Source organism: Vipera ursinii (assembly GCF_947247035.1).
Source record: "Vipera ursinii genome assembly, chromosome: 1".
Lineage (NCBI taxonomy): Eukaryota > Metazoa > Chordata > Lepidosauria > Squamata > Viperidae > Vipera > Vipera ursinii.
This window is the reverse complement of record NC_139512.1, coordinates 199420626-199447234: the sequence shown is the minus strand read 5'-3', so window position 1 is coordinate 199447234 and position 26609 is coordinate 199420626. Positions and strand designations below refer to the sequence as shown.

General features: G+C 37.8%; 1 protein-coding gene across 2 annotated transcripts in view; it reads left to right on the top strand.

The window, feature by feature from the left end:
• MACROD2 (mono-ADP ribosylhydrolase 2) overlaps positions 1–26609 on the top strand; it is a 1127318-nt gene that overhangs the window by 1018664 nt on the left and 82045 nt on the right. For both annotated transcript variants that reach the window (XM_083369818.1, XM_083369817.1), the window contains exons 11-12: positions 9090–9152; positions 11737–11802. In XM_083369818.1, the coding sequence (XP_083225944.1) occupies positions 9090–9152; positions 11737–11802 (129 nt within the window). The remainder of the gene's footprint in view (positions 1–9089; positions 9153–11736; positions 11803–26609) is intronic.

The following is a 26609-nucleotide window of genomic DNA, read 5'->3' as shown; positions in this document are numbered from 1 at the left end:
GCAGACAGCTGGACATTTACATTCTTTTAGAGAGTCATTGAGGCTACCTAGAGGTTTATCTGTGCCATCAGGGTCACCTGAGTAGTGCCTTCTTGGAATTGCTGAAAGGACTGTGTGGTAGACTGGAGATGGCTGATGTCGTATCCCTCCCCCTCTGTTGAGAGAAGGCTGTTCAGTTTTGACATAGATGGCCTCTTTGACCCCTCTTTCAAACCAACGGTCCTCTCTCTCCAAAATGTGGACTTCAAAAGAGTGGCCTTTGTCTTTTAAATGCAGATGGACTGTCGAATCTTGTCCTGATGGCTTTGTTCTCCTATGTTGTGCCATGCATTTATGAAGGGATTGTTTTGTTGCCCCAATGTACAGATCTGCACATGGTTCACTGCCTTGTACTGCATATACCACGTTGCTCAGTTTGTGTCTGGGTGTTTTATCCTCTGCCTTAGTGTGTGCTTGGATTTGAACTATGCACATTTGTTGTGTTGGCTGAAGATCCTCCTGAGCTTTTCCACTATTCCTGCAATGTATGGGATGACTACGTTGCTTCATTTATCATTTTCTTCTTTTCCGTTATGGAGGAGCTCCTGCTGGGTCTTTTTTGGGTTAACCACAAGTTCTTTTCTCAACCAAGACTTTCTTAATAAAGCATCCTAGCCACTGATTGTATATGCACTTTTATAAAGACATACACAAGAGTTATATGAATCTACTATAGTAAGAGTTCTGCCTTCTTTCTATAGACTGTTTTGCACAGAAGGGCATAACGTCTACAGCTGACAGAGTCATGAAACATTCCAGCATTTCTTAAAGCTAGGCAATAAATGAAAAAAACAAAACAAAAACAAAAATCCAAATAGCACACAGCTAACATTTTTGGCTTTTTGTGGTTATAATGAGATTGGAAAGTGATGTGGCAAAGCATTCTCTGGAGAGCTGTTCCAGTGAAAGTAATAAATGCTGAAACTGTCTCCTGTTATAGCTGCGAGATTACTAAAAGACCCAACAACCTAAGAAGAAAAGCAGGAGTCATTTGCAACATAAAGGCTGCATCAGCCATTATGTGGGACAGACAAGCAGAAGATGAGCAGAGTAAATCCATGAACCTCAACTAGCAATCAGAAGTCATGATGAAAATTTCACAAATCATGGACAGACTAAACCACAGGTCTGCAACCCGCGGCTCCGGAGCTGCATGCGGCTCTTTCCGCCGTCTCCTGCGGCTCCCAGTCCTCTGCCATGTGCAGTCCAAAAAAAAAAAGTGGGACTAAAAAAGTTCAACCAATCAATTCAAATATGCAGGGTAGGTGCATATCTCACCTTGGCTCCACTCTTCAGTCAAACCCTGTTCTGCGCCTGCGCGCATGTATGTGCATGTGCACACATTTTTTTGCGGCTCCCAGTTTTTCCTTTGGTGAGGGAACCGGTTCCGAGTGGCTCTTTCACTGTTTCAGGTTGCTGACCCCTGGACTAAACCATAGTTTCCATTGTAAAAACTGTGAGCATTCTAGATGAATCCTAAGCAATTCCTGGAAGTTTGGCATTTGGACAAATCAGCTTTCATCAGGCACATAGAAATAAACCACATTTAGACAATACAAAAGCTAAAAAGGCAAGAAAAATACCACAACACCTCTTGGCCAACAATCAACACCCAGATAAAGAGGGATTAACACCAGCATTAATACCAGATGAACAATCAAACCGTAAACAACAAAGAGCACCAAGGACTCTGCAGATTATCTTATGCTTTTTGCTAATTTTTGCATCCGCTGTTTCATCTTGGGACTGTTACTTTAGCAAACATTGAGCCTTGCCTCCTTTAATACTCAATGCAACTCCAGAAAAGTAGTGAGAAAATACTATATACAGGTTTTGACAAGTTTCTGTGATTTCTATTTTTCTTTTCTTTTATAAAAAAATCTTGTCTTCTTTGTGAGCAAGATTACTGGATTATTATTTTTTTACTATTGCTGTTTTTGTTTTACCAGTTATAAATTTGAATATCAACTCTTAACTTTTTTAAAAAAACAAAAAACTAAGCAGAGAATAGGCTCTTAATAATTGTCAGTGACCAGTTTGGCAAGGAAAACAAAGTCCTTGCAGCAAATTTCAGCAACAGATGGGCTAATTTTGTCTGTGCTGTGCCATTATAATGTGCAAACTCTTGCATTTAAATGGGTTCTTTTTCCTCACAGCAGCAGACAGAAGTTCCTGTTTCACATTATATAGAACTTGAATCTATTTACATTTTCTGGCTAAAAAAAAAAGTGAGATTCTATCATCTTTGGAAGGAATAACAGATCATTACGAATCACTTATCATTAATAAAAGATTGCATGTGGCAGTTGCCATCTAACAATTTCTAGTTTATTTCTAGTTTATGTTAGAGGGGAAAAATCATACATTGTCAAGCTGAGGGAAGGAAAAGATATTTTTTATTACTAATACGGCCTCAGGATGAATGCTAGTTGGTAATTTTGCATGTACCCTTGACGAGCAGAAAACAAATGAGAGAAAAGGGTGAAGTTAGCAAACAGATAAATAGTCTTGCTTCTTTGCCAGAGACACACACTATTAAAACCTGTTCCATTTGCTTTGCTTCTAGTGTCAGTAGAAAGAAGTAATTAGGAAAAAGTTCCTCATCAATAAAAGATGTTCAGTGGGTGACTGTCATCTGCAAACATTTTTTTTAAAAAAATATTTGCTGAGGACTGAAAAGAAATTCCTTTGGAGCTGTGTAGTATTTGCATAATATAACCATTCTCGTTTCCTTTCTCTCTCTATTTTTATCTCCTTTGGCTCCCCTATCCCTGTCTATGCATTGACAACTAATTGCCTTTAGCCATATGTTTTTGGTAACATTTCATGACTTAGTATAGTTTATACAACAAAACATGCTGGTTATTCCATCACTGGTATGACTTACAGTCACATAAAATTAATTTGCTCATTCTAAATGTAATTAGAATAGCTTTGCAGCTGCCTTCAGCATTATTCTTGGTAAGTCATGTTCTAGTCCTTGTGATGTGATCCAGTTGTTAGACAAGGTTTTGGTAATCTTAATTTTCATCCATATATCTAGAGGTCTATTCTGGATGTCTGAATGCTGGAGAAATATATATCTACTTTGGCTGTGTTTTCTTTTTATTTTGATTCTAATTTTATGGATCACATTAGTTCACCCTGTCCCAGATTCACCCTGAGAGCATGGTGAATCCTTGGCTAATTCAAAGTGAGCAGGTTAAAGATGAAGAGGAGGAGAAGAATGAAAAGGAGGGGAGGACAGAACTACTATGATCTTCTTCTTCTTCTTCTTCTTCTTCTTCTTCTTCTTCTTCTTCTTCTTCTTCTTCTTCCTCCTCCTCCTCCTCCTCCCTCCTCCTCCTCCTCCTCCTCCTCCTCCTCCTCCTCCTCCTCCTCCTCCTCCTCCTCCTCCTCCTCCTCCTCCTCCTCCTCCTCCTTCTTCTTCTTCTTCTTCTTCTTCTTCTTCTTCTTCTTCTTCTTCTTCTTCTTCTTCTTCTTCTTCTTCTTCTTCTTCCTTGTCTTCATTTTTTCCCCTATCTCAAAGATTTCTCCAAGGCTGTAACCAACTTCTTTTGTAAGTCTAGTAAAAAGTCCTTATTCAGGTCAGTTCTTGGCTTGTCACTCGCATATCCACTTTAGTTGTTTTCTCTCTCTTATAGAGACAGGCCTTTAGCTTTTGCCTTTTGCACCTGGAATCTTTAGTTCCCTTTTCTGCCTGGAATCTTTAGTCCCCTCTATTTTCAATGTCTGAAATCGTAAAATCTCAGATTTCTTTTTTAACTTAGAGTAGACAAAGTGATTCCCACAAAAGCGCTCATTATATAATTATTAAAGGTAAAGGTAAAGGTTCCCCCACACATGCGTGCTAGTCGTTTCCAACTCTAGGGGCCGGTGCTCATCTCCGTTTCAAAGCCGAAGAGCCAGCGCTTGTCCGAGGACGTCTCCGTGGTCATGTGGTCGGCATGACTAGATGCCAAAGGTGCACGGAACGCTGTTACCTTCCCACCTTAGTGGTCCCTATTTTTCTACTTGCATTTTTACGTACTTTCGAACTGCTAGGTTGGCAGAAGCTGGGACGAGTAACAGGCACTCACTCTGTTACGCGGCACTCGGGATTTGACCCACCAAACTGCTGACCTTCTGATTGAAAAGCTCAGCATCCTAACCCACTGAGCCACCACGTCAAATATAATTATTGCCAGCATCTTAAATCAAAAGGCCTAATATTCCATTTTTTCTCAAGGTTGGTCTTTTGTTTATAACATTCTTGAAACAGATTCTTATTTACCATTTGGCTCTCTTCTTCCACATTAGTTGCAGCATAAACCAAAATGGTTGTTATACTATAGGGCTGTCCACAAAGTCTAATTGGAATTATTCAGTCATTGATTACATTGTAGCCGAGTACTGCTCTTGCTATATCTTCTTTCTCTGTATATATGTAAAAGCAATGCTGTTGCCTCTTAGTTTTTCATGTCTTGAGTAATAAAGATCTTCTGACTGAAGTATCTGATCCAAATCCATACAATTCAGTGATGCTGTCAGTTTGTAGTTGTTTCATTTCATTTTTCACTGTGTTGAACTTTCCTGTGTTCATACTCTTACATTCCATGTTTTTTTTAATTTATTTTAATTCCATTTATATCCCGCCCTTCTCCGAAGACTCAGGGCGGCTTACAAGCTTAGCAGCTAATTCCTACTGTAATTCTACCTTTGCAGCTTCAGATTTTCTTTTCTTGCAGGGTAACATTAGCAACTAAATGCCTGAAGATTTCAATCTGGCCATGCCATAAACACAGTGTTCTGAAAGATCCCGAGCTCATATCAAATCTTTGTTAGGGGTGGACTAGACCACCATCCTCAGGTCTTCCATGGTGACTGCCATCTGACTATTTTGCATACTTCCAGTAAAACAGAAGGTGGTGGTGATCTTGATTTCAATGCAATAGTCATGCTTCTGGCAAAAGATATGCTATACTTTGGTGCAAATTTTACTCCTTAGCTAGGAAATTATCTGGAAAATAAATAAAAAAAGCATAGTATGAATAGTAAACTATTTCTGTCCCTTTTATTTTTACTGTTCATGAAGAGGCACTGGGAATGAATTAAAGGGGAGAAACTGTAAAGAAAACATTTTTTTCTGGGATGTTCAGGGGGAAGATCTTCCTTCCTTCCTTCCTTCCTTCCTTCCTTCCTTCCTTCCTTCCTTCCTTCCCTCCCTCCCTCAATTTCCTTCCTTCCTTCCTTCCTTCCTTCCTTCCTTCCTTCCTTCCTTCCTTCCCTCCCTCCCTCCCTCCCTCCCTCAATGTAGTCAGCTATTCTTCCCTCTTGCATACTCTTGCAAAGAATGATAACTTGATCATTGTGTCATCACCTGACTATGGAGGGATCAGATCATCATTCTTTGCAAGAAGATACAGATTTAAGGTAAATCCTTGTACTGCTAAAATTAAACACACATTTCTGTGGTAAAAGAAAAGCTGCCACTGTAAGGTCCTCCCCATCTCACATCTGCCAATATTAGTTTACAAATATATTGTATCCCCTGTTTCTTATGCAAAATGTAAAGAAACTTCCTAAAGAATTCAGCCCACTTTTTAAACAATGTATATTCCTCACGTTACATTTTAGGACAAGTGTAAATCCTGTGATTTAGCAAACATAGAGATTTTTTTAAAAAAACTTAGTAACACACAATCCATCACAACACTGGTTGGCAATGAAACTGAACAGGCTTACACTGAGAATCCTACATTCAATGCATGTGAATGGATTTCCATTAATTGAACAGATTTGCTATTCATGTTGTTCATCACTTCCAGTCAGTTCTGAGCCACACAGAGGGAAGGAAACATTAAAATAGCAATGTTCTTTCTATTTAAAAGATGGCCTCTGTTAGACAGAACACAAATGTTTGTCATTTTCACAGCACATCATGGTGGAATTTAACCTTTTAATGGATAGGGCTGAAAATTTACCCATCTCTGTGGTAATGATTGAATACTATTTGAGAGAAACAGTCTAAAGAAAATAAAACAGAGATGTATAAAATAGGAGAAGAAGAGGTAGTGGTAATGCAGGTGCTGTAAAACTATGAGCCAGTCTGTATCCATAAAATTATCAAGTAAGCAAATACATAATCAAGGAAACAAGTACAACAGTAAAACAATGGATAAATTGGTGAAAACCTCTCAACTCAGCCCTCTGCTTTAAATCACTATTGCTGAAAAATACTGTTACACAACAAAAGATGCAACCAACATTTGACTGGTAAGAATAATGCTCCAAAACAGAATAATATTTGCATTAGAACATGGCTTTATTTGAATTTTGCTTGTTTTCTGCATAACACTTCAGATGTACAAAGAGAATTTACCAAAGAACATTTTAAAGAGATTGAAAGGTCTCTGAAGTCCTAAGAAATTAGTACAGTTTGCTGTTTGTCGATGGCAGTGAAAATCAGTAATGCGGTGGTTGAAGCCAGCTAAAATTCCTGGGATCCCACCATGGTTGTCTGGAATGTGGTGCAGTGACACTGATTTATACCAGTTGAGGATCTTGCCCTGCAGCTGATCTCTGAAGAATGAAGCTCAAAGCTGCAGGACCTCTGGGTTTAAAAGAAAATAAATGCCTCTACACCAGCTCCACCTGCTGGCTGTTTTAAGCAACAGCATCCCAAAAAAGACTGAAGAAAAATAGATTTACAACAACGTATTCAAAGTTAGCATTTATTTAGTCTAATGTCCTTCCTTTTTCCTTCCTTCCTCTGCCTCAGTCTTTGTCAGATTCATCTGCACTTTTCTGGTGTTAAGATCCTTGAAAGATAAAAGAAAGGGGTGCGTACATTGCAACTATACAGAAACTGTATAGCAGCAGAGAGAGGTATAAAAATCTTGCCAGGACTAGAAGGGAAAGGCAGGCTGATAATTATTAAGTTTATACCATTTCTCTTTTCTCCCTAGAAAAGGGAGTTTTTTTGATGAACATGCAACAGTTTGGCAATATGATTTAAGCAATTACTCTGCCAGCTTACTGTGTGACTGTCTTTCCAGCACAGGGCTCTGAACAGGTGACAACAGGTAATCTGGCTCATTCATAACAGAAATTAGAAAGTTGCTGTTCTGAGAAACATCATTGGGCCAAAGCACTACTTTTATGTTTAGGATCTGAAACACCCAGAGAAATGAATGTCAGTAGGAGGAAGGGAGGATTATGCGGTGAGTGAAATTTAGCCACAGGGCTACATTTTGCTTTTCCACTTCACACGGCCCTAAAGTAATTTGTCACACATTTTCTGTAATAAGTCAATCATTTGGAGGAATTCAGTGCATGGTAGATGGAGTAATTATTACTATTTTCTTTGTCTATTTAAAGAGTTGTAGGGCCACCCAACTCACAAAAATGAAACTCTGGGTAATGTGCAACAATAAAATAAATAAAGCAAATCACAATATCGCAACAGAAAATCCACTATATAAAACAGGGCATACCAACATATACTCCCATGAAAAAGCTCACCTAATATTTTAACCCTGGTGCCTGAGGGACCCATCCAGGTGTTTAAAGCATTCCTGAAGATTAACAAAAAAGTTAACAGGAATGTTTAAGCCAGGAAAATACTCTCTTCCTTCCTTCCTTCCTTCCTTCCTTCCTTCCTTCCTTCCTTCCTTCCTTCCTTCCTTCCTTCCTTCCTTTCCCTCCTTTTTTAATTAGAAGCTGTTAAAGAGCTTAGCAGCCTTGAAGTGGAAAATAAAATTATTCCTGTCATTATTATTACAATTACAAACATAAAGTTAGCAGTCAGAATAAATCAAAACAGAAAATACATGACTAAAAAGAAAAAAAAATAGCACAATGTTTCAGGAAGAAGAAAACCAGACATGTGTATAATTGGACAATCCAAGAAAATTGGACAACCTAAGCACTGGACAGGAGAATTGACAAATAAAAATAATACTCTACCAGAGAATTTCTTATAGGGTAAAATAAAATCTTTTTTTTAGGGCAAATAATAGCCATTTGGTAAAAGGCTAGCATATATCCATTTCAAAAGATACTTCCCTCCTGGCTATGAAATTAGGTAAATATAATGAGGATTTTATGCAAGATTTTTGTATGCTTGGTAACCCTCATTTAGTTTTTCTTGCTTCAGAATATTGTCACATTAATAAATTTTCTAGAAAGAAATTATTTAAGCTTGGGAATCAAAGATATAGGGATTTTTATTAATAGTAGTGTTTCAAGTTGTTTTCACTCGTTTTCGGCTTTCATCTTTTATGACTGCATCTCTTTAATTTAGAAAAATTGTGGAACTTCCAAAGCAGTCTAAAGTGGGTAATAAAATTGAAGGAAACTGCAATACTCCCCAGTCACACATAGAAATTCCTGTTGAACTTAAGCCAAATAAAAAAATAAAAATCTTATAATTACTATATCTGGGCAATAAAATTCCAGGCAACAACTACATAGCAATAAAGTAGACTTGTTGCCTCTCTATTATTATGTTGCCATCTAGTGGTCCTCCAGATTTATACATTATACAGTATTGGTCCTAAAGACATGTGCAAATTATGCTGCATACTGTAGAATCCTAATGGCTATGAAAGCATTTTGACTGTCTATGCAACTTTTCCAGGATTGAAGGCAACTGTGTAAAATGATATGGAATCCCCAATTCCCTATTCCACTGGGAAGAAGAATGTTAAATATTCATTATTAAGAGGGGGTGAATCTGGTTTATTTTATTTATTATTTTTTATTTTTATTATATTTATATCCCGCCCTTCTCCGAAGACTCAGGGCGGCTTACAAAGTCCTACATCAAGAATCAATAGGATTTAAGTTAGTCATGGCCCAATTAATAGATCAATTCTAAAAATGTCTACATTTGGATCTGATCCTGTGATTGTCGCTCTTTACGTTTGGCTCATCTATGCTTCCCTTGTTGGGTTCGTTACATGTAGTGCCATCAGCCCACTTACATTGGCTGCAGTTCCTATTGAGTTTGCCTGCTTAACAATCAGAAATGTGGTTTATAACCCTCTATGACTGTTGTTTTCTGGCAGGTGACAATGGCACAGAAGCGAAGCCAAGCATTGATGAACTGGAGCATCCAAGCCAAGAAGCAGGTTCGTATTATGCTGAGATCTGTTAAAGTGTTCTATCAGCCAGGCTTTCTGAACCTTGGTGAGCAATAATCTGAATCAATGCTATTGACTGACAACATTTGTACATTTCCACAGGATTAAGTCAGGGCTTGTGCAGCTTTCCCACTGGAGCCCAGAGCCCTATTCATTATGAGTGAATGCATTCCTTCCAGCCCCGGAATGTAGGGTTTCCTGTTAGTAATTGACAGCACATTCTCCTAAGGTGGAGTTGATCCTAGAAACCTCTTCAGCAGAGAGTGTTTACAGCAGCAAGGTATAAAGTTCAGACATCAAAGGAAGGGAAGAATGTGTAGAGAATAGCTTGAAGAGATGAAGGACCTCTTCGACTGGGAATAAACCTGCACTGTGATGCATTTATTCTGTTGATTTAGCTTCTGAATAACTGCTTTTCTACACAGTAGTTACAAATTGGATTACTGGCTTTTGATGAAGAAAGAGCCAGGGCACGCAAATACAACCCTTGAAAATAAATGTTGAAACTCATTAAAAAAAAACCTGAGTATAATATATATCTGCGATTGAAACTGCATTTTTAAAACTGAACAGAAATAGAGAATGGTTGTACTATAGTCAGAAGGAATTCTTCTGCTTTCCATACATCGTATGATTTAACGTCTTATATTCTGTAGCTTGCACATATTTACTTCAAGTAGCACAACTCATCTTTTACAGAAAGTGTTTCTATCAGTTTGGAAAACTTTTATTAATACCTGAGAGCTACAGCAGGGGAGGCCCAATCACTCAGTGCAATAGAGCAAAGCAGCCAAGCTATCCATCCTACATTATTCAGCCATTCGATCTGTCTATACTGCATTGTGGCTGTTTCTAAAGAGTTGAATATACGTTACAGCAAAATGCCCTTCATCCCCGTTCTCTTGTTACAGTCTGGAGGAGAAGCACTATGTCCAAAACCCTTGCACCCATTCTGCGAAATAACTCCGCTGGCTCCAATTGTTCAGCTGTTCATTCATAAGCACAAGGCTCTCTTGAGGCTTTCAAAGGCAGGTGGGCTTTTTCTGGCCAGCATCTGCACATGCGCAGTCATGCACTTTAGTTTCATTGAGACTGCTGTTGGGGGGGGGGAAGGACATCATTTTAAAATATGAAAGAATTGGAAGTATGGCGATGTGTCTGTTTTCTTAACTGCTTTATCTTCGGGTTATGTGATGTAAGAGGAAGATTTAAATTTTCACTCTCAGATCTTCTTCCACTCCTATAGAAATGTAGATGAGACGAACCTGCCCCTGTGAGATAGCTATCCTTTGGAAGACTCATTGAGGCCTTTTCTCCTGCCCAACCAGGAATATTTTGCTAACATTTAAGAAACATCTACATGAGGCACTAAATTGTTTTAGGACGTATTTAGCATAGTTCTTTAATCTGCCCAACATATTCTGCTTTCATGGACATCTGGTGCCCAAAAAATACTTGATTCTTTTCTCTGACTATTACAATTACTCTATTTAGTCAGAAGATGCCATTTTTCAAAATACTAATTGTCTTATAGGTTTTTTTTATGAAATCTGTGTTTGAGATTTGGTTTCTTCCCAGTGAGCAAGGACTTTAGCAAAAGATTACACACTGTTATTACTACTACTATTACTACTAATATTATATTATATTATATTATATTATATTATATTATATTATATTATATTATATTATATTATATTATATTATATTATATTATATTATATTATATTATTATATTATATTATATTATATTATATTATATTATATTATATTATATTATATTATATTATATTATATTATTTATATTATTTATATTATTGTAATAATACTATTATTATTTTGCCTTAAACTTTTTCATACACTTTTGCCTGAAAGGTTTACACATAGACACATATATACATACGCATACACATATACATGCACACGCATGCACAAACACATATACCTCTCTCACGCAACACACACACAGACACACACACACACACACACACACACATGCATGCATGCATAGAATTAGAGGCAGAGTAAATGTTCAACACAACTTCATATCCTCCCCCATCTCAGATGCTTGCTGTTTTCTTTGGTAAATTGCAACTGCAAAAGTTGGCCTTTAAGACCAAAGATCATTATAGGAAGGAGTAATGTTATTATTGCAACATAAAATACTTTCTGCAAATTCTTTTTCCTCTGTGAAAAAACAAAACAAAACAGAAAGGTGAATAAATGGCAGAATGGGCAGAATGAGAAAGAGTTTGCTATTATTCACAGTCAAAAAAAAGGGTAAAGCTAAATATTCAGTCAAGGACAGTATAAAATAGAATGACTCTAAGTAGAACTTGAAATTCAATTATACAAAATGTTGGTACCCGTGCCTCCAACCATTTAAATCTGTATGGAAATTGAGTGTGTTTACAAATCTCACTCTGATTATTGTTCCACGAGAGAAAAGAAAAGGGGATTTCAGGTAATGAAATGCATAACCTATATATTTCATTGCAGGTGTAACCATTTACACTCATTACTGCATTCAAATTATTTCCTAATATCTACCATTTCTTTCTTTTCAAAACAGATGAGGCGGTATCTACAATTCCAAGCAGCCCAGCAGATGGAGGAGAGAACCTGGGTGAGGAAAAAGGTACCAATCATGAAACTGGCTAAGAAAAACCAAATCCTCAAAGGGGATTTTAAAAAGCAATATTTTCTGTTAAGCCTACGAAAACCCACACTCAAGCTTTTAAAGGCCAGATGCCAGATAAGTACTTCTGGGATGTCTTTGAGAAAAGCCTTTTTAATGAACCACTTGGCATCGTAGTTGCCAGTGGGGATCGATGGCATGCATTTTCAGCTGCAGTTATTATAGATTTCCCATAAAAATATTTTGTGGGTCACAGAGAACTGTGAGACACATATCTGTGGGAATGCTCACATGCATAAATGTACAGTATGCTTGCTTCTATGACAGTAACATTTGATCCGGTCTGCTGCAGTGTGGTCTAAAAGGAAAGAAAACATGTTTGACTAACCAAGGCAGAGCTGAGGAAAGGTCCTCTTCATTTATGATAGATTGTGCTGGGCACTCTGGTCTTTTTTTTGTGTGTTTGTTGGGGTTGGTGGGGTTTTTGTTGTTGTTGTTGTTGTTGTTTTTGGTAGTTTTGATTCCTGGAGATTACATGGATAAGTACCGGCACTTTTTCTAGGCAGGTTGTTTTTAGAAGTGCTTGAGTCTTTGATTAATACTTAAAAATCAAGGAATAAGGGGAACAAACGACAGCAAGTTGAGAAAACAGAGAGCTGATACCTAATTTAATCTTTCCAACTGAGTTTCACCCTCTTGGGTTGCTCATCTTTGAACAAGAAATGAAGTATGGAAACGTACTGTTCTTGCATGACATCACTGCATTAATTGGTAATGCTTCTTTTTCATTCCTCTGGATCCCTCAGTGATGAGCATGGAACACAATTTTAAAAATTGTAGCTGTGAATAATTCGAAGCAGGGTCTTTCTGTGCCAGCATACAGCATTCATACAAGCTCAGTGGAAAATTAATGCATTATATGGTACAGTATATTGATTTATTACATTTGTATAGCTGCCCATTTTCCCAGGGAAGTCTGGACAGTGAACACAAATAAAACCTAATCAAGTAATGAAAATATGATTCAAAAGAAACTGGATCAAGTCACCTAAATAATTATGTTATCAGTGTCAAACAAAATTACATCCATGCCAGAGCTCCATCAACAACCCAGGCCCCAGTTTTGGAACTTTCGGCAAAACCGATAAGGTTGGGGCTGTCCGTATCTCAGGGGGAGGCTGTTCGTAAGACCAGCATCATGACAGTTCAATCACATATACAGAGTAAAGAAGGTTATTTTAACAACGACAAACCATATCCATTACCAACGCAACAAGTGGAGAAGTGTGACTTAAATCCAAAGCAAGAAGAAGGCATGTGTACAAAGCTCAGTTAGACACCTCCTGAATTCACATAAGTATAACTTAGGAATGGGAGGAAAGCACAATCTTGCACGATTCTGTTGCTCTAACCAATAATAATAAACATAGTTTTAATCTTCAACATAGTTTGTGGGGGCCATCAGTTATAACAGTTTTATCAATGGGACTTGGAGAATTACTGCTCTGCAAGATCAAGTAGGGAAGAAAAAAGAACTCCATCAGGAATAGGTCATGCCACAAGATCTCACCCCATGACATGTGGGGGCTTTAAAGAGGAAAATTAACATTTTGAATTGCACCTAGAAGCTAACTAGGAGTCAGTATAATTCATGTCGTAGTGTTATATGGGGTACATCATGGCATTCTGCATATGCTGCTGTGTTTTGGAATAGCTGAATAATTGAAATGTCTGAATGCCATTCAAGGATAGTCTGGTATATTAGTGTAATTGAAAGATTACTAAGGAACTGATGACTGTGAGTAATGCTTCTTGATCTAGGAACGGGCCTAACTAGTGCACAGGATGTAACTATGGAAAAGTCTTGCTAGCCATGGCAATCACCAGCCCAAGTGGGATCTATGAGCAAGATAACCTCCAGATTGTTTACCAATTCTTCTATGGGGAGTGTGAGTTCCAACCAGAGTTAAATGATATCCAATCACTAGGTGCCAGAGACCCTAAAACTCATGGCTTTTCAGTCTCGTCAGGGATGAGCCAAAGCCAATTCTTTCTAGTTTTGGTCTACACAGCCTCCATGTACTGATAAAGCACTTAAGTAGCATCACTTTGGTGGTTCAGGGCAGACATATTGTATATAGCTGAGTTTTATCAACATACTATTGACAGTTAACCTTGTCCTGTGCTGCAGATAATCCTACCCAGTGGTTTTGTACAGATGTTAAATAAGAGTAGGGGAAGAGTCGAGTCCTGTGGCACCCCAGAAAACAGAGGCCTTGAGCTGGAACTTGAGCTTCCATTATACCACCTAGGACCAACCTTGGATGGAGGAAGAGAAGTCCCCTCTCAGAATGCCGGGGGATTGGTCATGAGATTGGCATTTTTGCATTCATATCAGTAAAAGCATATCTGGTAGGGGGAGGAGGAGCCTTTCTTGCTCCCCAAGCTGCATGCAATTAGTCTATTGATGAGCAAAAGAAGCAAGATAGAAGTAACCTGAGCAGGGAAAGCAAAGGCTTAATTACACTGATAGCAAGAATGGACAGGTCATTTACATTGAAAAGGAGAGGCTATAGGCTCCTTATCTGTTTGTTGAAGAACCCGATAGGACTTCCTTGGAGGAAGCAGCAGAAAAAAAAACCTAGTTTGATTAGTAAGGAGCTCATCAGCAGAATAGTTTTTATAACATTTCTCTATCTGCTTACTTTGATCCGTCCATCTTTGGGATACAGACTAAGTAATTTCACGGGGTTGGGGGGACCCTTAGATGGCATTTTTCCAACTGGAACACTTTCCAGTTTTTAAAAATACAGAGAGAGGGAGACAAATACACACAGAGAGAGAGAGACAGATGCCTCCTCATCATCTTCCATTCCAAGTTAGCAATTGAGCAATGTTTTTTTTTCATACTTTCTATGCTTGACACAGCTAGGTTGACCAATAAGTAAATTACCTCAGTGTGGTACATGGACATCCTCAGGGGAGTCAAAGTCCAAAACATGGAGAGTGCAGTTTTGCAACCAAAGGCTTTTATCTTTTGTATATGCACATGATGGCATTATTCGTAGAACATGGGCATGCCTTCAGTCACAGCAACACAATTTTTCAGAGATGCTGCTGGTTTATTACGACAAAAATGATACTTTTGGTGTCATTTAATTTTAAATATAGTGTTAGAATTCTCCAAAGAGCAGTCAACATTCTTTCACTCTTTCTATATTTTCATTTATACCACAATCAAAGAAAGATGAAGGGTTTTAAAAAAATATGATATATACCACTCTGCCATTTATGAGTTGCTACTATGCTTAATATGACTTTACACCTGATCTTTTTTTCTTACTTGTTACATGGAATCTGAACAGGGGCACCTCATGTCTATTAAACCTTTAAATGAGGTAGTGTTTGTAAATAAGTTCATATTTATTCAGACTATTTCCCTGTCTCCCAGACCAGTATATTGCTTCCACCAGAAATATGATACCTTGCAGTCTCTGGAACTTGTTCCGTTTCTTTGTCCTATACTTGAGATGAGTCTTGAAATGTTCAGATCTACCATCTGGGCTTGCTTTACTTGGCTTGTCTTTTCCCAGAAATATCCCAATTGCTCTGTAATTTCTCCCAGTCCACTCAGGCTCATCTCCAACAGACAAATTCTGGTTTAAAAGTGTTCTTCAGCACAAAGTTAAACCCTTAGTATTAATGAATGAATGCAGCTATGCTAGTCCCATTATGAGAACACACACACACACACACACACACACACAGAGAGAGAGAGAGAGAGAGAGAGAGAGAGAGAGAGAGAGAGAGAGAGAGAGAGAGAGTAGTAACAGTTTAGGGCCAATTTAAGAGAAGAAAGGCACTTATTTAAGATTAATTTAAGCTTTGATTATCAATAATAATATAGTACCCTATAAAGATATAGCAGTTAAAATGAGTCACTCTCAACCACTAATCTTTCAATGTTTTCAAACTATTACAGAATTTATGACTGAATATTCTCATGTATATACAATTGTACATCATTGGTTTTTGAGATGAGCTTTCATACTGTCAGTGGATCATAAAAAAATCCCATCTTTTTCTTTTAAGTGAGATATAGATTTAAAGTAGAAAATTAGAAAGAATACTGGACTTGCATATTTTAAAATATCCCAAACTGAATGACAGCTCAAAATGAAATGTAATCTTTCTCACTCCATGCAAATTAGTGCATGCAAATAAGCTATTTATTTTTACGTTTTAATACACATTATATAACAATTTTTGAGATAGTTGTACAGTGTTCTGGATCCAAAAATAAAAAGAGGTTTCAAAGCATGCAGGGGCAAGCAATTAGCAACTGACTGCAGTTCTGCAAACAAAAACAGCTTTGCCAGGATGATGTGGCACAGTCTGGTTCCTGTTGAAATTACTAGTACTTGTTTTATGCATAAAAAGGATTTTTTTAAATATAAATGTCACATACATGACACTATATTGAGGACAGCCATCCTCAATCTGTTTTTGTCTAGGTACGTTAAGGGTGACAACATAATGGCTGAAAATTCAGGGAATTGTGGCCCCAACTTACATGACTGGCTCCTTTCCAGATTTAAAACTGACATTTATTATTACTGTCCATAGCTCTTTTAAATATATGACCTCGAGGAGAAAGCTTTTGCATCACATTAGCAGTCACCTTCATTATCAGTTGCTCCATGTCCTGATTTAACTATACAGAGGAAAAAAATAGTATCTGTCACATTACGTACCCCTTCTGCATAATATACTAATTTTAATTCATTACAACTTAATAAAAGTAATTGTGCATTTGAAGGTCAACTAAATTAAATCATATGTTAATTACTTAAAATTAAGGTACCAATTATTATATTTCCAGGTGTTCATGAAGCTTAGGTTCCTATGGGAAAACTGTATAGAAAATATTTCTGCTTTCCTATATACTAAGTTGAAATTAAGTAGGTATTAGGGAAAATATGTTTTATTTTAAACCCTGTATCTGTCTCAACTAGTATTTAACTGTATACTTTCAGACGGGTGCAAAGTTTTGTAAGATACACATTGCAGATCTGAATAGATTCTAAAATTCTAAAATCATTCAGTTGTTGGATTATTTGAAAGCTTTAGGAAAAATAATTCAAATAAAGTACAAAGAAAACAAAAAACCTTGAAAGCATTCCTTTATTGTTGAAGAAAAATATGGTAGATGTAGTATCTGTACTCAGCAGTGGCTAATATTCTTTTAATGGATGTTGAAGTCTTTTCAAGTAACCATTTGTGAAGTGCTCAGTAATTAGAGGCACATACTGAATAAAATGCTGATTTTAAACACTTACCTGAGTTTTTGGTAAGCAAAGAAGTTGAGAAAGACTTTTAAGTAATCCAAATGAATAATCCAAATTGGCTATGTACCCAGGCCTGGGGCTAAGAATGGGTGAACAACCCCATTACATGGTTTCACTATTAGTTGATTAATCATCATGGCTGCTGTTATATTTACTTATTTTGTATTTTATTGTTTTCACGCCTTTTTAATTGTTTTAATTGTTTAGAATTTTAGAACTGTAAGCCTCCCAAAGTCACTTGGCTGAGTTGGACAGCTATACAGAATGAATGAATGAATGAATGAATGAATGAATGAATGAATGAATGAATGAATGAATGAATTTGAATAAGACTTCTTAGGCAAAGCTCCCCACCCTTGTTAGTAACTAAAGTCCAAGGAACCATACAACTTTACACAGCTTTCACATCTCTGTCTGACAGAAAAGAGCTTATATGTCTGTAGCTTTATGAGTCATGTTCAAAGATTCTTATTCCTATAAGACAATATAATGAGTTCCAGAAATCAAGATAGATTTTCAGAGAGGGGTTTGGTGTGAGTTTTTTTTTGTGTGTGTGTGTGTGTGTGTGTGTGTTTGCTTTTTGTCTTTGGGAATGTGTTGCCAAGATTCCAGTAGGCAAACTAATTAAGCACAGGATAATACCCCCACTGAAACAACTACCGCACAACTTGTAAGGATTCCAAACTTGTAAGAAGAAGGATTCATTCTTAAAATGAACTTGAGTCATTACACTTAGTTTTTATACTTCTGGTCTGGTGAGCCAGGAAAGGATATCTAATTGTATTTACTTTACAATGTCAAGGCTTTGCCAAAGATAATACGCTAACTAGCCTAAAGCTTTTGTGAAGACAACCCCTTCCAAATTCCCTAGCCTGAGAGGAGGAAGGAGAAATTATGCTTTGTGGCTGCTGTTTATTCTGTATTTAAATGGGGGACGGTGCCAAGCTGGTGAGATGGTGACAGCAAAACCATCTTCAGGGAAATGACATATGTACAATAAGTAACTGCTATTGCTTACTCAGGCAACTCACTATGGAACTTTATAGAACAGGAACAACTGAGAGTAAAATGAAACAGAAGTTGCAACCCATACAATTCTAATGGAAAAGGAAAAAGAAGGATGAATCCTCTGGTCTGATTTGTTGCTCTGGCTACCAGAACTTGGTGTAAAAATTTCTTGTTTTCCATGTGATTCGCTGACAGAGTAAAGAGAGAAAGATTTCCTTCCTTCCTTTTTGTTTTCTGCTTTCATCAATGAAATTCTCCCCTAGGCTGCTACTACTAAGTTTTGTGATGCCTCTGTTGATTATTCCCCGTTGCTCACCTTGTATTGTATATTATCACTATTTGCACAAAGAAAGCAAGATTGTACTTTGGCCTCTCCTAAGATCTAACCATTTATTCAAACCACAGAGCTAATGTTTTTATTTGTTTTTTGTTTAGAGCATACTTATCATTCTGGTCTATCATTTTTAAACATCTTGATCTAAAATTTGTTGCTAAATCAAAATTTCTAGTTATTGCTCTCCTAATGAGATATTCATAATGAGCAAGATAATGTCATGGGTTATTCTTCTACATTTTGCCATTTCCACGCATTCCATCATTTTCTGATGACTGATTTGTCCTATTTTCCTTCATATGTTTCCATTAGGAATACAGTGATTTTTCTAGAGCCTGATGGAGAAGCTATTTAAAACTCATTCCATAGATAATAAGAAACTGCCACTCATTAAATATTAGAGTAACTAATGTGGCAACTCCCATTTATCTTTCATAATGTACTCAAAATATGGGTTTGGGGTTTTTGCTTTTGTATTTATTTAACATGTTTTTTTAAAAAAACCACACAGCTATTTTACAGTAGCAGTACTGTGGACAAGCATAGAACACAAAATGTTAAGATGCTGTTAAGAACTGTCTCTTCATGTGAATCATGTTTTCTACAATTGAGTATGAAGGATTCATAAAGCCAATTTGTTTGATGATAGCCAATTGTCACATGCAATGTGTGTGTATCTGTATGTGTTCATTCTTTGCTATCCATTGAAAAGCACTAGTTACTTTATTGCAGAGATCCCCAACCTTTTGGGCACCAGGGACCAGTTCCATGGAGATAGTTTTTTCCACGGACCAGAGGGTGCGTGGTTTTGTGTGCTGCCTGCATCCCATGGATGGGGCTTTACTTGTTTCTGGAGTCTGGTTGCTGGCATGCCACGGACGGGTACTGGTCCATGGACCAGGCGTATTATTGGATAAAGTACTATCAAATAATACCTATAACATTTTTTTTAGAAAAGGACAGTTGTAAGCAGTGGTGGGATTCAGCTGGTTCGCACCACTTCAGCAGAACCGGTAGCTAATTTTTTGTTGCCCAGGCCCAGAATGGACTTCCAGAAGTGGCATCCACACAGATGGATGTTCACATATTTGAATCCCACCACTGGTTGTAAGAGAATGCTGAGAGAACTTTCCTGTGATCTCATTACCCAAAACCTATCAATAAAATGTTAAGGAGCCACCACCATATATACTAAAAAACCAAGATTAATTAGTTATTTTAATTAATTAATTTTGTCATGTTCTCATCATATGCTAAATAGTAAAAGATTATTTATTGAACAAATTCATATGGCCATTCAATCCATACACGGTTAACCCGGATGGCTTACCAAGTTATACAAAATTATCCAAATACCATGGAATATCTTCCCAAATTCCAAATTTTAATACCAAAAATTAATCAGGCTCTCCCTGTAATTAAGAGCTCTGCACAGGTATTCTATCCTGCAAAGCTTGCTGAGAGTTAAGATTTCTTCTTTATCATGAGGTAGAATATTGTTGTGTATTTGTTTTAAGAATTATTTTATGACCTTTGTTTGAAAGTACCACTGAGGGGACAACTGTGGCCATTTGCAATTCCCAAGTCAACTTTCTCTGCCTCTTAAAAATAACCCTGACAAGAATTACCAGGTTTTGACTCTTTTAAATAGTACTGAAACCCCAGGAATTCCTCCTAAGCCCCACAAACTAAATAAAAGTTTTTGGACCTGCCCACAGCGGTAATACTCAGATTTAATTCCCATCTTCCACTTGTCCTCTGAAGCCTTCATCTCTACCTCTTCTCCCAAACATCAGGTATATCCTCATGCTTTCAAAATGTTGCTTGTTTCTGTTTTTATTGTACACCCCACTGAGTGCTTTAGAAATTTAAATACAAAGTTAAGGAAATAATCCTTCAGACAAAAGAAAAGCCAGCCTAGAAAACTGAACAATGAGTGATTCATTCCCACCTCGCAGGTGGTGTTATATCAGTTCTATGCTGTCAAGGCAAAGAACACCTTAATTTTCTTTCTCTCTTAGAAAAGAAGATTGCTTTAGCATTTGCAGGTATTATAATGAAGCCTTTCTTTTCTACATCTCCCCCCCCTGTTTTTTTCTCAAGCTGGAACAATGTTTATTTCCTTTGGCAATTTCATAATATGGAGAATTTTTTTTCCCTTTCTCTGCTCATCAGAATTCCTTTGCCATGTGAAGTAGGATCTGTTTCCAGATTAATGGAAGGGAACGTCCTCTCCTGGATTCTACCTGATCTAAGTTTGGTGTGGAGATACAGAATTCTGAGAAGTGAGAGCAAAAGCTTTGCAGCTTTCTCACTAGGTAGCATCTGGCTTCATTGAGAGACCCACGGAATACTAATAACCAAGAGGCAGCCTATTTCTATTTAAATTACTATTTATCAATTATTGTTTTTCAAAATTATTTTTATGATTTTCAAGGGGGGCCTTCGCCCAGGTTCGCCTGGTGCGCCAGTTGCGGCCCTATCTTAGCCGGGATGATTTGTGCACGGTCACTCATGCGCTCGTGTCCTCTCGTCTGGACTACTGCAACGCTCTCTACATGGGGCTGCCCTTGAGGACCACCCGGAGGCTCCAACTGGTACAGAATGCAGCCGCGAGAGTGGTGTTGGGAGTCTCCCGATACTCCCACGTTACACCTCTGCTCCGTGAGCTGCATTGGTTGCCAGTTGTCTTCCGGGTGAGATTCAAGGTACTGGTAACGGTGTTTAAAGCCCTCCATGGCATGGGGCCGGAGTACCTCAGGGAACATCTGCTGCCGGCATCAAGCTCCCTGCGCCCTGTGCGTTCCCACAGAGAGGGCCTCCTCAGGGTGCCACCGATCAGAGAATGTCGATTGGTGGCCCCCAGGGGGAGATCCTTCTCTGTGGGCGCTCCGGAGCTGTGGAATCAGCTACCGGTAGAGCTCCGGATGGCGCCCGATCTTCGCTCCTTTCGTCGCGATCTCAAGACATTTTTGTTTGTACAAGCTGGCCTAGCCTGATGGGGATCGGTGGGGTTGTTTTATCTTTGGTCTTTTAATTTTATCTTGGGGTTTTAGAACTGTACTTCTATTGTTTTTAACTAGGGCAATTGTTTAATCTCTTTTTAATGTTTGTATTTGCTATTTTATTCTGCCCTGTGAACCGCCCTGAGTCCTCAGGGAGAAGGGCGGTATATAAATGTTATTAAATTAAATTAAAATTAAATTAAAATAAAGCATCCTTTAATGTGGCATGCAAATCTTTGCTCTTTTTTTGCTGTCCTGTTGTAAATGCATTTAAGCTTTTTCCACTGAAGCAGCCTCCTATATACCACCCACAACAGTAAGGAGCAGCAAAGCGCCCTCTAACCACTCACACTGTTTGCACCAATGAAAATGTAAGCTGCCTATCAATCCATATAAACTGGAGTTCGTCTCAATATAATCCTTTATCCCAATGACTTGAGTTGAAATCATGGCAAAAATATAAAAGCACTTTGGAGTCAAGACTCAAGAATTTCCATCCTAGATTTTACGGTCCTTCAATTTGTAATACATTTTTTTTCTCCATTTGTGAAGCAGAAGAATGCTGTAATCACGCATCAGCTTCTGTGCACAACATTACCTATGATTTGGGATGCCTGGTTGATTTCTTTCCCTCTAGAATTATTGCAGTCATTTTTCACAAGGTACTTAAAATAAAATGCAATTAATCTGTCTTGTTCATAAGAAGCAACTTCTCCCATTTGAAATTCAGGTAAATTAGTCATGCTCTGTCCAGGGCTTAGTTGTATGACCCATTAGAAATGTATAAAAAAGCTATGCAAGATTTAGCTGGAGAAATGATTTTTTTCTTTATAGCTTTTCCCCACAAGTGCATGATCTGTTTTGCGGGGAGGATCACCTAAGTGTTGATCCATTAGTTATGACAAGAACTGAGCAATTGGCTTGTTGTCTGAGCCTCATATTGTGGACTGAGAGTGTGACTGGTCACCCAGCCAGCTTTCATGCCTAGGGTCCAACTAGAACTCATAGTCTCCTAGTTTCTTGCCTTGTGCCTTAAGCACCAGACCAACTGGTTCTCCAGAGAAATGACTATAACCCTGCTTAACTTTCAGCCTTGTGTATCCATTATTTTCAAAGCTTCACTTGTGTTTGTGTTTCAGCAAAGCTGTTTTTCTTAAACTAGGATGAAAGGAAAAAGTTATACTGAGGAGAAAGAAGTGAAGATGATGGTGACATTAATCATTTGTTGCAAAAGGTTTAACTATTTGTAAATAGATAACAAAGATAAAATTATTTAGAAAGCTATCAACATGCTTTTTATAGTCCAGTCCTTGAATTAACTAGATGAACTGTCATATTCAAACCTGGCCAATAGGGATTTCTATGGTTGCATTGTATTAAAGCACTTTTAATCATTAATCTCTTCCTTTTTTGAGAGACAAGATATATTTCATCCTTATATGTTTGATTAGTATAGCTGTGATCATGTTAATACCTCCTAAATAAAAACAGTAATGATGAACCTGTCCTCTATGAATGAACAAATGGAGAACAATTACCACATCATTCTGCTATGAAATGGAGAAGGCACTAGATTGGATTATATTATATATATATATATTGCATTATATATTTATCTGACTGGTGAAGGATATTGCATTCTACTAAAAAAAATTGTTCTCCACTAATAGTTGTCCCTTATGATAGAATTGCTATCTGATATAGAATATCTGATATAGAATATCAGAAAAAAACATTGGGAAGAATCAGATTTTAATCCATTGAGTGACCTTGGAATCATCCTACTTTTTTGGAATAAAATGCCTCCCAGTTATTATGCTTCTGATAATAAATAAACATTGAAGAGAAGAGAGAAAGATAGATGCATAGTTTTTCTACATTCAAGGATGTGTGTATAAAAATTACTCAAAATCATTTTTTTCAAGAGCCAGAATTATATTTTCATTTAGAAATACTCAGTACCCTAGCATTATTGAAACAGTCACTTACATTTTTAAAACTTTCCTATAAAATATGTTTGTGTGGTGTGTGTGTGTGTGTGTGTGTGTGTGTGTGTGTGTGTACATGTATATGTGTCTGTTTTGGACCGGATTGTATCAGAACATCCTTTTCCCCCCTATATAATTAGTTATTTTTTAACACTTGTCTCACATTTTCCAGCCACTGGACTTTCTTTATGAATTAGGCTTGCTACCTTTCTTTATTTTTTGCTGGTTAATCTGAAAAGTAAATCTATCCTTAGGCTTGAATATTTGATTTAATATTTGCATTTGAGGAGGAGAGTCTTCAATACAGACTTGACCTTAACTATTTTGAAAGTCAGAATCTGCATATCAATGTAATACCTGTCTTGGCAGCTTAAATAACATAGCCTTAACTCTCTGAGGTTATTTTCTTTAAAACATGATATATGTGGAAAAAATAAAATGGAAAATCCTCATAGCTTTATGTAGAATATAATTCTATGTCATTTCACTAATATTTGATTTGTAATTTTATCTTCACTTAATGAAATTATATTATATAACAAATATCTGCTCCAAGTTACTGATGGACAATACTCTTCCCTCCCAAATTAAAATAACCCTCCAGTTGAATTATATGCAACTATGGAAGTTATATACTTGATATGTATATTACATTTCACAAGTTCATTTGCAGGAATAGGCCCAGAAAGCTATTCTAGCTGAAATAGATCAACACACTAGGTGGATCAGCTCATGCAAGGCAAAGATATGTATGTTCCTACTTCAGAAAATATTCATTAAGTCCTTTTATGCATAAAAGCCCAATTCATACATTAAACCTAACAATAGTGGAACAGAATAGAATACTTTATTTGGCCAGGTATGATTAGATACACAAGGAATTTGTCTCCAATGCAGAAGCTTTCGATGTATGTGCAAAATAACAGAGTAATAATAATCATAATAATACCAACAAGAGAAGGTAGTAGAAAAGATGAGAAGGGTAATAGTAATACAGCCATTCTTTGTTGTGCCTTTTTAATGATGGTTCTAATGTTAGGTGTCCATTTCAAATCCTGGGAGATTATAGAACCCCAAAACTTGAAGGACTCTACTGTTGATACTGTGTGGTCTAGTATAGTAAGAGGTGGTAGAATAGGAGGGCTCCTCCTAAAATTCATGTCATCTCTACAGTTTTAAGTGTGTTCAGCTCCAGATTGTTCCAGTTGCAGGGCCAGTTGTTCACCCTCTGTCTATATGAAGACTCATTACCATCTCGAATGAGACCAATGATTGTTGTGTCATCTGAAAACTTCAGTATTTTAACAGAGTGAGCCTTTGAGATGAAGGCATTGGTACAGCGAGAAAGGAGTAATAGAGAACACACAGCCCTGAGGGGCACCTATGCTAATTGCTCAGGTATTCGATGTGATTTCCCTAGCTTCAGCTGTTGCTTTCTGTCTGTCAAAAAGTTTATAATCCACCTACAAGTATGGACAGGCACAGCTAGTTGAATCAGCTTGGAGTGAAGAATTTCTGGAATGATAGTTTTGAATGCCAAGCTGAAGTCTACAAAAAGGATCCCTGCATAAGTCCCTGGGGATTCAAGATGCTGCAAGATAGTACCATATTGGCAGCATGAGCTGCCAATCTATTTGCATGGCAGGCAAACTACAAGGGGTCTAACAGTAGGTTCATGATGATTCTCAGCTGAGGCCAGCACTAACTTTTCAAAGGTTTTCAAATCTACAGATTTCAGAGCAACCAGATGGATGGTTTCTTGGGAGCCGGGATGACAGTAGAGCATTTGAAGCAAAAAGGAACATGGGAGTCAGTTGATCAGCACAGACTTTCAAGCAAGAAGGAGTTACTCCATCTGAGCCTGGTGCTTTTCCACTTACATCTTTTTTTTTTAGGATCACTAGTGTGGGGAGGCCCAGAGGGATGGAGATAGGTAAAGGAGATTTGGCTACTGTTGGTGTATTTGAGATGGGGAGGGTAGCGATAGTTGACAGCGATCTCCTCTCAAACCTACAACAGAACACATTCAGGTCATCTGCCAGGTCCTGATTTTTCTCCAGGAAGGGAGGGAGATCTACTGTAGCCAACAATATTCTTCAGGCTTTTCCACACATTTGCTGGTTCCTTTGCTGACAACTGATTCCTCAGCTTTTCAGAGTATCTTCTCTTTGCTGCCCTGATCTTCCTTGTTAATATATTCCTGGCCTGATTGTACAGCATTGTGTCTCCATTCCTATAGGCATGACGTAAGCTGCTTGAGCTTAGCTGTGAACCAAGTTTTATTATTACTGTATATTACTGTATATGCCAAAACTCACATGTCCTCACAAAAACAGATATCACAGTATCAGTGAGTTCATCCAAGTCTGCTGAAGCAGCTTCAAAAATACTCCAGTCTGTGCCGTTGAGGCAAGCCTGTAACTCCAACTCTGCCTCCTCAGTCCAAGACTGTTAACCTGTATGAAAGAAATCTCCACCACTAAGTATAATTTCTCCTCTGACATACTGCCATCTTAAATGTTGGACACTACTGGGAGGCAAATAAACATTGTTAAGTTTTAAGCACATTGTCATTAAGCAAATCTGGCTTTCCCCGTTGACTTTGCATGACAGAAGCTGGCTGGGAATGTTGCAAATGATGATGATCCCACGACCCTGGGACACTGCAACCCTCATAAATACATGCTGGTTGCCAAGAGCCCAGTACAGTAGTTAGAATGCAGTACTGCAGGCTACTTCTGCTGACTGCCAGCTGCCAGCAGTTCGGCAGTTCAGTTCTCATCAGCTCAAGGTTGACTCAGCCTTCTGTCTTTCCAAGGTCAGTAAAATCAGGACTCAGATTGTTGGGGGCAATACGCTGACTCTGTAAACCGCTTAGAGAGGGCTGTTAAGCACTGTGAAGTGGTATATAAGTCTAAGTGCTCAGTGCCATTGCTCCCCAAATTTTGATCACCTGACCATGGGGATGCTGCAACAGTCATAAGTGCAAGGATCACCTGTAAGTCATTTTTTTCAGTGCCATTGTAACTTTGAGCAGTCACTAAACAAATGGTTGTTAGTTGAGGACTACACCTGTAGGGGACCAAAAATATAATTATATCTACAGGTATTATGTAAAATTATT